The 15,166-nt window shown below is 44.2% G+C and overlaps 1 protein-coding gene across 1 annotated transcript in view; it reads left to right on the top strand.

Moving 5' to 3' along the window:
* The first annotated feature begins 428 nt into the window (after positions 1-428).
* Positions 429-15,166, top strand: part of MEMO1 (mediator of cell motility 1) — a 45,941-nt gene continuing 31,203 nt past the window's right edge. Inside the window, exons 1-3 of the mRNA XM_072140998.1 lie at positions 429-817; positions 6,052-6,133; positions 7,736-7,804. Of these exons, the coding sequence (XP_071997099.1) occupies positions 757-817; positions 6,052-6,133; positions 7,736-7,804 (212 nt within the window). The 5' untranslated portion in view covers positions 429-756. The remainder of the gene's footprint in view (positions 818-6,051; positions 6,134-7,735; positions 7,805-15,166) is intronic.

Below are 15,166 nucleotides of genomic sequence, written 5' to 3'. Positions count from 1 at the left end.
ATCCAATCAGTGGGCGCGGCCCTGCTCCACCCCTCTCTATTATTTGCGTGGAGAATGCACTTAGAGCGACCTGCCCAGACCCTTCACAACACACTGCTCCAAAGTAATCCACCGGCTTCTGACGTCATCACCTGCAACAGCTGCTGACTCCACCCCTCATCGTGTTACTAGTACTGAGAAGGGAACCAATCAGAGGCGTCTCTGCCCACATAACCTCTTCCAGAACGAGTGCTCATGAGGGACAAACAGCGTTCGGCGTAATCGTTTTTTCTTACCTATTGCACTAGCGGCTTATATTTGGCCTTTAAGGCCTTACTGACTACTGCGAGCAGAGATCCCTATTGTCCCCACACCAGTCTGCACTCTCTGAACTTTTCCTAAGTAAAAGCACACAGTATGACACGGGACATGTCTGCCAGCAGCTGACCCCGAACTGCTGAGTGCGGCTGGAAGGCGAGGCCGGTGCTGCTGCTGTGTGCTGGGCCTGGGCAGAGCTGGCGAGCCGCCATCTGTGTATATTTCAGTCACGGTATTCCTGGTGTCCCCGCACAGCTCGCTCTTTGTTGGAGGAGTGTCAGTTCTCTGCTCCGTCCGCCTCCTCCTCCTCTTAGTGGCTGCACCATTCATCCAGCCCTCACAAACAGACATCCAGGGATCTATAGCCAGGCAGAGCACAGGGTGTGTACACAGCGGCTAGAGAGCGATCTTATCCTCCGCGCACCCCGGGCACACATCATAGGCGGCTCCAGCACCAAGATGTCCAACCGAGCGCTGTGCAGAGAGGCGAGCCATGCAGGGAGCTGGTACACTGCCTCAGGTACGGGCCTGGGAGTGAGGGAAGGGGCGGGGGTGGAGTCACTTATTGTTGTGCTGGGAAGTTGGGGAGCTGGACACTCAGTGCAATTAAATATTGAGGGGAATGTGTGATCTTATGATAAACACATAGCAATCAGCATGGAAAAGCCACATGAGGGTTACTGTGTCCTCCAGGTTGTGGCATCACCAGTGACATCATCAGGAATACTGGGGCAGTAATGTGATGTCATCACCAATGACATCATCAGGAATACTGGGGCAGTATATGATGTCATCACCAATGACATCATCAGGAATATTGGGCCAGTAATGTGATGTCATCACCAGTGACATCATCAGGAATACTTGGCCAGTAATGTGATGTCATCAGTAGTGACATTATCAGGAATACTGGGCCAGTAATACATCGTAGTGACATCATCAGGAATACTGGGCCAGTAATGTGATGTCATCAGTAGTGACATCATCAGGAATACTGGGCCAGTAATACATCGTAGTGACATCATCAGGAATACTGGGCCAGTAATGTGATGTCATCAGTAGTGACATCATCAGGAATACTGGGCCAGTAATACATCGTAGTGACATCATCAGGAATACTGGGCCAGTAATACATCGTAGTGACATCATCAGGAATACTGGGCCAGTAATACATCGTAGTGACATCATCAGGAATACTGGGCCAGTAATGTGATGTCATCAGTAGTGACATCATCAGGAATACTGCGCCAGTAATACACCATATTGATCAGCTATACCCCCGTAGGTTCTCTCCATAAGGAGCTCAATAGTTCCCCATTCCGGGGGTAAATCCTCTGCCGTATGTTCACAATCATTGCTTGGTATCATATTAATGAGCCATGTGGCAGAGAGTTGGTTATTGTATGAAAATAAAGGATAAGCCCACGTAACTTGTCCCTACACTTTTTTGTACAGCCCCAGTATAGATAATAAGGTGATCCCCTGCAAAGTTCACATCTAAGACAGGCAAAAAGAATCATGGCACCTTCTGGTTATGAGAAGGGGAGAAGGTGGTATATGCTGAAGCATACATGCAATGTATAATAATACAGGCCCTCTCTGCTATACTAGTCAATGTGGTTGGGGTATACACTAGGCCTCATCTTCTCAGTAAAGATTTATTTGCAGATGGCTGAGGATCACACATTTATGGTGAGAATCCTTGGGGTACTTTAATGTCATTCGAATATTCGGTTATAGAAATTACATTTTTATGTAATTTGCACATACACTGTCTGTCTTTCACATACACTGGTGTGTTAGGCATAGGCTGTAAGAAATAAAAAATGTAAAAGAAAATTGTATGGAAAACCTTTGGCAGTCTGGAACAACTAAAACGGGATTGAAGGTTGTCCGAATAAATAAAGGTGCAGGGGAGTGGTAAGCCTAAATCATATAAAGCCAGCTATACACTTGCTGTCAGATAAATGCTCCTTACAGCCTCCCACCTGGAATGGATTTTATACATATACTGTGTGTACTAAGCATTGCACTGCCCCTTTAAACCTAAAAGGGACAGGCTTAAGCTCCACAACAAAAGCCCTGGCTAGTGTGCTGTTTTTTTCTCCTGTTTAGCTAAACAATGCAGACATGGAGCCAGGGGACTATTTTGTATTAAACATTGCTCTGTAGCAGTGTGACAGGACCCTGCCTGTTTTTCTGTGCTTTGTTAGCATAGACCACGGTTAAGGTTTGACCAAAAAAAAAAATGCAACTCCCCTCCCCCAAAAGGAAGAGAATTATGACCTCCTTCACAACAAGAATGTGTTACAGTGATCTCCACACAAGCAGAAAAAAAGCGCATGTGAAGAGGTTTTTTTTTACACTTGGTTTAAAGGGCCTTTTTTAACCTGCAGCTGCCTTAACATGTGAGGTTTATGTTGCCTTTCTAGGTATATATGTCTCACCTAGACATATATAATTGTACACCATGCTCTAAATGTATGAAGCACAAGGTCCTAGAATTATACATAAATGTTTTCTTATTATGAAGGTTCATAGGTTTCTTTAATAAATACAGAGTTTTAAGGGAATTGAGTAAAATGCATTTTTAAGGAGCACTGAAGTGCATTATGCCAACAATCTACTTTATTGAAGCCATTTATACAGCCAAAAAAAAAAAATTCAAATAAAATATATACAAGTTTTATCCCTGCAGCTTTATTTGAAGTGTACTAACTGCTGTATAATGTAGGGTAATACTTATGCACGCCACCCATGCATGTTTTTATTCAAGTTAACTTTAGATGCACATGAGGCTGAATTGCATCGAGGAGTGTCAGCAAAGCACCTAAAGGCTTCGTCTCCACAAGAATGGCAATACCCCCTGCTGCACTTCCAGCACCTTTTATCTTTCCTCCTTCAGGTGCAGCTCAGTCCAAAGTAAGATTATTCACATGCATATAAGGCCCCCCCCCCCCCCTGCACAGGTGGATTCATGACACCTGCAAATTTTGCAAGATATTGCTGGAGTGAGGTTGCTAAAGGGGGGAGATGAGAGAAGGTGGTGGCATTGTAGAAGGGAAGCACTTCAGCCTCATTTGCATATTTCTAAAGTTACCTCTCTGGCACAGAATCAGCAGCTGGACAATAAAAATATATGTATGGGGTGGTATGTGTGGCCATATGACTACATAGCATAGCAGTTAGTTCAGGTGGGTTTTCTTTAAGGTATCGTCTACTCTTAACTTCCCCTGGACATCTGAAAGTCAATCCATATAAAACCTAGATGGCTTGGGTGCGTCTGACATCCACGTGCACTGCAGGTTAATCCATCAAATTTCAAGTTTATCTGACCCCCGAATTTGTATTTTGTATATTGGAAAACTGAGCTAGAATTGCAGCATATTCAGAGCACTATTTTTTTGTGTGAAAAGTGATTATAGTTTAGTGATCTGTTAGTTTTGTTTTCCAGGAGGAAAGATCCCCACATAATATGCACAGATAGTCTCGGCAACTGGACCGATTTTCTCTCTCTATGTATGACCTTTTAATTTTCAGATTCCATTTCATTTTGTAGCCATAAAAAGTATAGAAAACCCAATATAACAGATGTTTTGCGGTATCTTGTTCTGCAGCCTAAGAACTCCTACGTGCCATCAGAAGAAAACACGCTCTTAGTGTGGGTGTGCAGTCAGAGACCACCCTCTCATTTATTTTATTTTATTCCAGGATTGGAATATAAAATTTGAAAACTAGACCATCTCTGCGCTAAGCTTAGTTAAAAAGCAAGGCAAAATAAATAGATTTAACGCTAAAGAAAACAAACACTTCAGTGTGGAAAACACACCACCAATACAGTCAACCATCATATAGCTGGCAACCAACACCCATGTTATTTGGGTATTATACAAAGGGAAGTCCCCTGCTTCACTCCCCCCATGAACCACACGCAGGGGGACATGTATCTTTATTTTGACTTTTTTTTTTCTTTTTTGCTCATTTTTAAAATTTATTTATAAATTTATTTATTTTGCACCTTTTTGGGGCTACTTGCACAAAGTCATAAGAGGTTTCTGGTTTGTGTCTTTTCCATTGTTCATAATGTATCTTTCTGAGACAGATGTTTTCTTTAACTTAAAAATAGGGGTGAAGAAGGCACAATTAAGAGACTTCTTAGGCTCAAATGAAATACAACTCACCCATACTGCCATACAAGTTTTAATGTGTGCAAAAATCTTCTTACTGACGCTGATACCTCAGGAACGATGAGAGACATTGGCTGCGTGACTCGCTGAAGTGAATTCCTGAGGGAGGCGGTTGAGAGAGATGTAGGCTGTGTGATCCGCTGAAGAGAAATTGGCTCCCTCATTCAGTCTTCCCCCACACGTTTTTTTAAGCGAGTCACATACAGACAGTTTCTCTCTCCATGCCATTTTTCCTGAGGGGGGGCGGGTAAGCAGCGCCCCTGATTCCATGACTGGATCTTTAGTAACAGAGGGAATGAAGAAAAGTCTTTTAGAAGAATGGCGCCTCTAATCCTATGGAAGAAGGTATCAGTGAAACATAGACATCTAAAATGCACTGTGTGTGGTTTGTGGGGGGGGGGGGGGTTCCAGGTGACAGGTTCTCTTTAATCTCTTACCGACATGTGGAATATCTGTACATCACATGTTGACTGCGGGTGTATGGAGAGGGCTCACACGCTGAGCCCTTGTTATTCAGTGAGGGTATTTGCTGCATAATGGAGAGAACGTCCAACGGTAACATGCACAATAGGTGCTAGCACCGATAACGAGTGTAAGCCTTTGATTCGCCGGTGGCAGTTGAAAGGCTATATGGTTTATAAAGATCTGTTACAATGTGCCAGTGTCATAGATCATGTGTAAAATCTCCATATACTGCCATACTGTAAAATATCGGTATATGGTAGTATCAACCCTGAGTTAAAGTACCGTAGGGGGTCTAAAAAATAGTTTAAAAAACCCTAAAAATTAAAGGAAACCTACCACTTGAAGTGGCAGGTTTCAGATGGAAATACCGAGCACCAGCTCAGGGTGAGCTGGTGCCGGAGCTTATTTTTGTTAGTGTTTTAAACTGCGGTATCGCGGAAAACACTTTAAAACACTTTTTAAACTTTATAGCAGGGGCAGGGAGGTACGCGCTCGGCGCTTACCATGCGCGCAACTGTGCGCGTGGCTACATAGGAAGTGAAGGAGAGCCGCGCGCATGGTAAGCGCCGAACGCGTACCTCCCTGCGCCGGCTATAAAGTTTAAAAAGTGTTTTAAACCGCGATACCGCGGTTTAAAACACTAACAAAAATAAGCTCTGGCACCAGCTCACCCTGAGCTGGTGCTCGGTATTTCCATCTGAAACCTGCCACTTCAAGTGGTAGGTTTCCTTTAAAATCTCATCCATAGAACTGATCTAAAAATAAACTGTAAAAATCATTAAACGGCGTTTAATCCCGTAACGGAAATGGCACCAAATGTCTGAAATTTCATTTTGCAACATGTAAAAGATTTTTAAATAAGTGACCAAAAGGCCATGCAGTCCCCAAAATGGTAGCAAAGAAATCGTCAGCTCCTCCTGCAAAAATTGTCACCTCACTCAACTCCAGAATTGGCGAAACTAAGAATTTTTTTTTTTTGGGACAGAACTCTTAGCATTTTACTTGCACAGACACTGGCATACATAACGTAATGCCTTGTGAAATAATTCTCTTCTAGCCTTTTAATTTTAATTCTTAATGGTGGTGTATGTTTTAATTTTAGGACCTCAGCTAGGCGCCCAGTTGGAAGGTTGGCTGTCCCAAGCACAGACTTCTAAAAGACCGGCTAGAGCCATTATTGCACCGTAAGTATCACTATCATCATGCTGTTGTTTGGGGAGGAAAATAAGGGGCCTATTTAAAGTGGCTCTATTATAGTGATATGTCCTGACAATAGAATGAAGGCATTCTTTCTAGACAATAGTCACACAATCCTGCAGCCTCATATGGAAGAAGCCTTGAAATAACCACAATTGCTATCGAACTGCCAGCATTTCCAATTATTTGGGGGATTGTGAAGAAGGGTGCAGCTGGCAGCGTGTGGGCCAATGCAGGACTTTCCTGTCCCGCACCCCAACTGCAAGTTCGGATGCTGTGCACAATTCTACGCTAGGTAGGACCTGGCATACAAATATACACTGTGCAGCCCGGGCCAGCAGATAGATCTAGAGGCAGGAGACTCTTGATATAACGGACGGTCGGAGTTTCATAATACGCCAGTGCTCCTCCATAGGGTTTTAGCACTAACTTGTATGACAACTGGCAACGGAAGCGTAACTAAACTTTAGACAAAATGTTACAAATTAATAGTGCAGTTAATGCAAACTTTGTAATATACTTTAACCCTTTCCCTGCCGGTCGTTTCTGAAAATGTTTTGTTCTATTGGGAATTTTTACAATTTTGATGTACTGAAATTGTAGCATAAAGAATTATACTAAACCCCCAAAAAACATATATTTTTTTGAAGACACTTGTCCCATTTTCAAAAGTGCATTGAGGAATTTATAGACATAGGCACCTTCATGCAATTTTGATTCAAAGTGTAAAATTTTGTAAAACTCCATTCAAAATTGCTTCGATGGCAAAAAAATGTGGCCCAAACAGAAAATAATTTTTGTTGCACTTCCTAAATGTAATAGATGAACATCTGTAGCATGCATAGATGCCTCATAGCCATATGTTTGTATTATGATAAACAAATAACACAATTAAATGACAAAACTGTTATTCCCATCAGTGAACCCTTAATGGAAAATAGCACCCAAATCTACACTTTTTTACCATTTCAAAACGCGTAACAATTAAATTAAAAAGTGATCGAAAGGTTATGCAGTCCCAAAAATGGTAGAAATAAAAATGTCAGCTCAGGATAAGGTTAAACTTATCCTTGTTCAAAAAAAGAAAAATTTGATTTTTTTTTTTAATTTGGTATCCCCATGATTGCACCGACAAAATTACAAAGTAGAAAATTGCACAAATGCTTTGTTTTATTGTTTTTCTTTTTTCAATCTTACTACCATTGGAATTTTTTGCAGATTCTCAGTACACAGCATAAAATATAAATAGACATTTTTTACATAGAAATAATCCATCACACCAGGCAACGTAACATAAGCTCTGTACATGGAAAATTTAAAAAGTTACAGAATTGTAAAATGGAAAAATTCCATAGGCGGCAAGGGTTTATCTGCTCTTCTTTACACTTTCTAAGCTTTTATTTCGACAGGCTACACACTGCAGGGGTGGGGGAGGGACGCTGCAGGGTACACAATGCAGGGGGGGGGGGGCGCTTCAGGCTACACACTGGTCATTAGGTTTTTAAAATAATGGATCTCGGCTAAGATATTATTGAGCCGTTGTACAACCAATGCAAAGATATTAATCTGATATTAACTGCCTTTTCTAGTCATGCTGGATACACCTACTGTGGATCCTGTGCTGCTCATGCATACAAACAAGTAGACCCTTCAGTAACGTAAGTGGCATGCAATTTATTCTGCTCTGTATATAAAGTGTCCTGTCAAGTCACAGTAGAGAATGCTGCTGTTTTTCCATCACTTTAAGGGGTTACAACTATCTTCCATATGTGTGATATATCCATGACAAATGCCATAAATGTGCAGTAAATGCAAGCTCCTCTGCTGAGATGACCTGCTTCTATTGTTTGTTTCTGCCATAAATATGAGATGGGAATTACCAATTTAATGGCATCAGGTGGATAATCTGATTTATAAGGCATCTGGACTTGGATCCCCCTGGATGGGGTTAGTACATATTTATGGAGTTCAAAATCTCTATTCAAAGGGTCAAGTTTTCAATCTGGCAAAATCCTTCTCCCCTGAAATCAACGATAGGTGCTGTGTTGTTTTTTTCTGCAAGCAGAATTTTTCACTTATAGACACGAAGGCCTGACACAAAGCCTTTCCGTATGAAGTGGTCACCGCTTGGGCACTTGTCGTCTTAGCCAAGCAACCTTTCCCTGGATCTATTTTCACTGCTCCTCCTTTGTTTAGTGCCTTGGGGTCAATATACCCTCTAAGGACCAAATAACCTGCCGTGCTTTCGCTTGGCGGCTCTGAATGACACGCAAATGAAATTAGCCTGACTGCTCCTAATCCTAGTGCACGCTGGCATCAGCGAAGTTAAGAATTTGATGTTTCAGATGTTATAGCAGACTGGCCCGCACGCTAGAATTTTTTTTTTTTAACAACTTTTGTTTTACATTTGCATTAAGCTCTGGGTGAACGTTTACTGCTACAGGAAGTCCCCGGGTTACGTACAAGATAGGGTCCGGAGGTTTGTTCTTAAATTGAATTTGTATGTAAGTCGAAACTGTATATTTTATAATTGTAGAGCCAGACAAAAAAAATCTTTGCCCCAGTGACAAATGGAGTTAAAACATTTTTTGCTGTAATGGGACCAAGGATTATCAATAAAGCTTTATTACAGACACCTTACAGCTGATTATTGCAATCTAGGATTATAGTAAAGCATTCAGAAAGCTTCACCAGAGGTCAGAGGGGTCTGTCTGTAACTATGGGTTGTCTGTAAGTCGGGTGTCCTTAAGTAGGGGGCCGCCTGTATTTTAAAAAATCCTCTATAGATCACATATAATAACAAGTACAGAAAGTATTCAGACCCATTTTAAATGTTTTACTCTTTGTTTCATTGCAGTCAATAGGTAAGATTAAAAATTTTTTTGCTCATTAATGTTCACTCTGGTCCCCAAAAAACAGAAATCTTGATAATTTATTAAACAAGAAAAACTGACGTACCACATGGTCAAAAGTATTCAGACTCTTTGCTCAGTATTGAGTAGAAGCACCTTATGAGCTGGTACAGCCATGAGTCTTCTTGGATATAATGCAACAAGTTTTTCACTTTGTTATTTTAGCTGTGTGCTTAGGGTCATTGTCTTGTTGGAAGGTGAATCTTTGGCCCAGCCTGAGGTCAAGAGTACTCTGGAAGAGGTTTTCATCCAGGATATCTCTGGACTTGGCCACATTTATCTTTCCTTCAGTTGCGACCAGTCCTCCTATGCCTGCAGCTGAAAAACACCCCCATAGCATGATGCTGCCACCACCATGTGTCACTGTTGATATTGTATTTGGCAGGTGATGAGCAGTGTCTGCTTTTCTCACTTTTAACACCAAAGTTCAATCTTCCACTCATCAGATCAGAGAATCTTATTCTTCATAGTCTGGGAGTCCTTCATTTGTTTTTTACAAAGTGTATGCAGCTTTCATATGTCTTGCACTAAGGAGAGGCTTCCTTCAGCACACTCTGCTATCATAGTATATATAAGGCTGGAAAAAGACGCAAGTCCATCAAGTCCAACCTTTAAGAATTAAATAAATGTTTTATCCCCATAACCCGTGATATTTTTTCTCTCCAGAAAGGCATCCAGGCCTCTCTTGAACATGTACATAGAATCCGCCATAACAACCTCCTGCGGCAGAGAGTTCCATAGTCTCACTGCTCTTACAGTAAAGAACCTTTGTCTATGTTGATGGTAAAATCGCCTCTCCTCTAGGCGTAGAGGATGCCCCCTTGTCCTGGTCACAGGCCTAGGTATAAAAAGATCTTTGGAGAGATCCTTGTACTGTCCGTTCAGGTATTTGTACATTGTAATGAGGTTTCCCCTATAAACCCCCAACTGGTGGAGGGCTGTGGTGATAGTTGACCTTGTGGAACTTTTCTTATCTCCCTGCTGCATCTCTGGAGCTCAGCCACAGTGAACTTGGGGTTCTTTACCTCTCTTTCACCAAGGCTCTTCTCCCACAATTGCTTAGTTTGGCTGGATGGACAGGTCGAGGAGGAGTTGTGGTCGTCTCATACTACTTCTATTTAAGGATCACAGAGGCCACTGTGCTCTTAGGAACCTTGATTGCTGCAGAAACCTGTTGTAACCTCTTGTTACCCTGGCAAGATCTGTGTCTTGCCACAATTCTGCAAGCTCCCTGGGCAGTTCCTTAGACCTCATGATTCTCATGTGCTCTCACATGCACTGTAAGCTGTGAGATCATATATAAACTGGTGTGTGCTTTTCCTAATCGGGTCCAATTAGTTTAATTAAACATCTCTGGACTCCAATTAAGGAGGATCAGAAGGAAATGGGCAGCATGTGAGTTAAATTTGAGTTTCACAGCAAAGGGTGCTGTCACACGTCGCGTTTACTGCATGCGTTTAAAAACGCATTGCTACAGCTGAAGGGGTATTTCCCTAATTAAACAGCTGTTAACGCTTGTGTTTACAAAACGCAAGCGTTAATGCATTGTTAACGCATGCGTTAACATCGCGGTTAACGCATGCGGTTGTTAACGCATGCGTTAACCGCGATGTTAACGCATGCGTTTTGTAAACGCAAGCGTTAACAGCAGTTTAATTAGGGAAATATCCCTTCAGCTGTAGCAATGCGTTTTTAAACGCATGCAGTAAACGCGACGTGTGACAGCACCCAAAGGGTCTGAATACGTATGACCATGTAAAATTCCTGTTTTTATCCTTTGATAAATTAGCAAAAATTATCTACATTTCTGTTTTTTTTTTTTTTTTTGTCAAGTTGGGGTGCATAGTGTACATTAATGAGCAATATGGCTGCAGTGGAAGAGTGAATAATTTAAAGTGGTGTGAATACTTTCCGTACCCACTGTATATAATAGAATATTTTGTCAAGAAACTGAAGTAAATTTTTACTGTGTGCAGAATTTATTTTCCTAAATTTTATTAAAATGTGTTAAGATAGTTGTAATACTTGAGAATAACCACTGGATGTCAACATCATACAATGATTATTTAATCCTCATAGCTCTACAGCTTTTACATGCCTGCTGCTGTAAGTCCAAGTTCAGAATGTTTTCTATTTTTTACTGTTTAATTTTTAAATTAATTAAAAAAATTCTCGCACACCTGTATCTAGTCAAAAATACCATAGATTAACAACAATTGCAATATACAATAGCAAAGACTTACCAGCTATGGAGAGGGCTCACAGTCTGAGCCCTCTCCATTCAGCCACAGCCGACTCGTGACGTAATAGGTAAGGGGTTAAAGGACATCTACCACCAGGATCAAGGATTGTAAACCAAGAACAGTGACCTACTGGTGCGTGCCCCCTCTGGCAGGATCTGCTCTTCTTTTAACTTCTTATGCCCTGTTTTTTTTATACGTATGAAAGAAGGCTTTTAAAATGATGCAAATGAGCCTGAGGGGCTCTGGGCTCCATAAGTGTTAATGGAGCTTGGATGCTCTTAGGCTCATTTGTATAATGATAGCCCCCCCCCCTCCCACACACACATACGCCAAATACATCAAGAGGCTCCTTTCTATTTTAAAAACAGGGGAATAACAAGCTTAAAGCAGAGGGGGCACACATGAGTATGTCGGTGTGCTTAGTTTACAATCCTTCATCCTGGTGGTAGATGTCCTTTGAGGCTATGGATATTTTCTGATGTATATGATGCTTAGTTGAAGTTACCAGATATGTCAGATCTGCTACTTGTTTACAATATACAAAGTGGCACATTTGTTCAATTTGTATTAGAAAGCTCTAAGATTAGAATTGATTGCATTTTGTACTTGGATCTTTGAAAAAATTTGTTTTGGTATTTTAAGAAATAGATATAAAATTCAGTTTTGGGGGGGGCGTGGCCTGATGCCGACCTAGGAGGACGTGCACCGCGGAGCTCCCGGGACCTGGCACCCTATCACCCTTCCCAGGCAGCCATCCTTACCTGTACCCCCTCCAGTCTGCTCCCCGGTGCCGCGGGTACTTGCCCCCATACTCCGGTGGCGGTATCGCGGCGGTCACCGGCTCCGTGAGGTCCCCTCCAGCACTTCACCTCCTGCGGCCTTCCACGTGTCCCGCGCGGCGGCGGGACCATAGCCGCCCGGCATCGCGGCTGTATACCGGAGAGGTGCTGAATACCGGGGGAGGGAACCCCCCCCCCCGTGCTGTGCCGCCGACCCGCTGTGCTGCTGACCTGGGGGATCGTGGCAGCGCTCCAGCCAGCCCTGTATCCGGCCGGAGGCGCCATCTTACTGGACTCCCCTGCGCTGCCTGAGGCCTAGGCGCGCAGGGTTAACCCTGTCACTGCCGGACTGCAGCCAGGAATAAGGTAGGGAAGTAATTCCCCTGCTACTGCCCTCCTCTCACCTGGGGACCCCAAGCTGTGCAGCCCACCATACTCCCAGTGACCCCCTGCTCCTGGGTTTTGTTTTATATTAACCCTTGCAGTGCCGCTGCAATAGTCCACGTGGGTTTGGACTGTATCTCTGCTAATTACTGGACGCTAGGCTCCTCGATTGTTTATCACTGGCCCCCTCTGTCCAGACGCCATGGGTAACCGGAGGAGGACGGCTAAATTGCAAAAAGCGGCGTCCGGGGTGTCTGCGCCTCCATCGGATGATGAATCCATCCATGAAGATCCTCCATTCCAGTCCCTGGAACCCCTGGATGCGCAGGAATGCTCCACATCACAAGCCGTTCTTGCACAGATACAGTCAAACGCTGCAAAAAAATTGGGGAGATTCTCCCGCACACAGCCCTGCTCTCCTCAGGGGTCCCCAAACTCCTCTCCCTCCCTCTTTGAAGGCTCCCAGAGCCCGCCGCAGCTTGTAAGTTATGAGGAGGGCGCTGATCCGCCTGACGTGGCCACTGAACTGGACCGCAAATTTGCAGAGGTGCTGGCGGCCATTAATGGGTGCCAATCCAAACTGGTTACCAAGGTGGATGAGCTGCGACAAGACTTTGTTCTTTTAAGACACGATGTTCACAAAGCCAAAGAGCGAATAACAGAAACTGAACGCAGAATATCTGAAGTGGAGGATGTCCAGAGGCCTATGCCGACACAGATAAGAGAGCTTCAGCGCCAAATGTCTGCTTCCATCGACAGAGCGGATGACCTCGAAAACCGCCTGCGACGGAACAACGTCAGAGTGGTTGGCCTCCCCGAAAAAGTGGAGGGGTCTGACCCGGTATCCTTTTTTGAAAATTGGCTCAAAAATATGCTGCCTGCAGATACCTTCTCCCCGTTCTTCACAGTAGAAAGGGCCCATCGTGTGCCATTCCGCCCTGGCCCCCCAGGGGGCAATCCAAGACCCTTCCTGGCCCGGCTGCTGCACTTTAGGGACAGGGACTCTATCCTCAGGGCTGTCCGTACCAAGGGAGAAATTCTCTATGCCAACAGCAGAGTGTCCTTCTACCCTGATTTCTCTGCATCCGTCAGGAAACAGCGAGCACAATTCACCGAGGTCCGTGCCCGTCTCCGTGACAAGGGGTATAAATACTCCATGATGTACCCTGCCAAGCTCCGAATAGTGGATGGTCAGAAGACTCGATTCTTCACTTGCCCAACCGAAGCACTTCACTGGGCTGATGCAGCTCCACGGGCTCCAGCTGCAAGGCCCGCACCTCCTGAGTGACTGGACTCACATATCCTTTTGTCTGATGTGCAGTGACTGTGCTGGACTTGGTCCTGAGTGGTTATCCAGGGGTCCCAAATCACTGTTACAGTATTCTAATATTTGTTTACACTTTACGTGCCTCACAAATGTACCCTGTGATTGATTTGCGCATTCTTCTTGGTCATCTTGACCAGTGCGCCATTTATGGCACTCCATTCTCTCCCTCCCTCCCCCCCCCCCCCCTTCCCACCTCCCCCTACCATTACCTCCCCCTACCATTACCTCCTTGCGTCTTCCTCCTTCCCCCCCCCCCCTCCCCTATTTCCTCTTGGTTCTCTCTAAATATGGCTGCCTAATAACCTCCTGATCATCTATTCATTAAGGGTTGAAGGTCCCGGGACAAATGGTGTAGGTTTGTCTTGAGTTAGGGACCACTGTTCTACTATTTGACTGTTAGTGGGTATAGGTCTACACTACTGCTGTTAGGGTGTTAGACAGGGGGTTTGTATTCTTGGGATTGTTAGTTTAGTTCTGTTATATTTGTTATGCTCACTGTTGTCTGTCTGTCTATGTCTTTGTGGTATGAAAGGATGAATGCTTGGTTGCTCACGTCTCCTTCCCCACACCCCTTTCCCTTCCGCTAAGATGTCTTCACTTAAGGTAATGAGCTGGAATGTGAGGGGACTTAACTCCAAATTCAAGAGGGCCCTGATGTTAGACGTCATTAAGCGTCAGGCCCCCCATATTGTATGTATCCAAGAGACACACCTTACGGGTCAGAAGGTCCTCTCCCTGAAGCGGGCCTGGGTGGCTAGAGGTTACCATTCCTCCTACTCTGTTTACGCCAGGGGAGTATCCATACTCATATCCAAAGCGCTTCCCATAGAGGTCATACAGGTAGCACCGGATCACTTTGGCCGTTATGTAGTCATACATTGTGCCTTGTGGGGTTTTACCTTTACTATTGCGTCTATTTATGTCCCACCTCCCTTTGATCCAGCAGTATTGCATCTAATATCCAGTAAGCTGGCTGCTATGCCTCCAAGCCCGTTACTCTGTATTGGTGATTTCAATGCCGTCCCTAATCCCTCCTTGGATCGTACAAGTGGTCTGGACACAGGCTCGGTCCGTCTGAACGAGTGGCTCACCTCTCTAGACCTCGCCGATGTTTGGCGTAGTAAACACCCTCAAGAGAGAGAATATTCATTTTATTCCTCTGTTCATAAGAGCTTCTCTCGGATTGATCTGGCCTTTGTCTCCCCCGATATGATGCAGCACGTTGACCAGATATCCTATTGCCCGCGCAGTGCGTCAGACCACTCCGCCTTGTTCATTAGTCTCCTTATAGGCCCTCCCAGCGACTCCCGCTTATGGCGCCTGCACCCGGCTTGGCTCCTGTCCCCAGCGGTCCAGAGTACTGTTAGGGCAGCGC

Source organism: Engystomops pustulosus, chromosome 3 (genome assembly GCF_040894005.1).
Source record: "Engystomops pustulosus chromosome 3, aEngPut4.maternal, whole genome shotgun sequence".
NCBI classification, from domain to species: domain Eukaryota; kingdom Metazoa; phylum Chordata; class Amphibia; order Anura; family Leptodactylidae; genus Engystomops; species Engystomops pustulosus.
The sequence above is the reverse complement of the archived record's forward strand: the minus strand, read 5'-3'. Positions and strand labels throughout refer to the sequence as shown.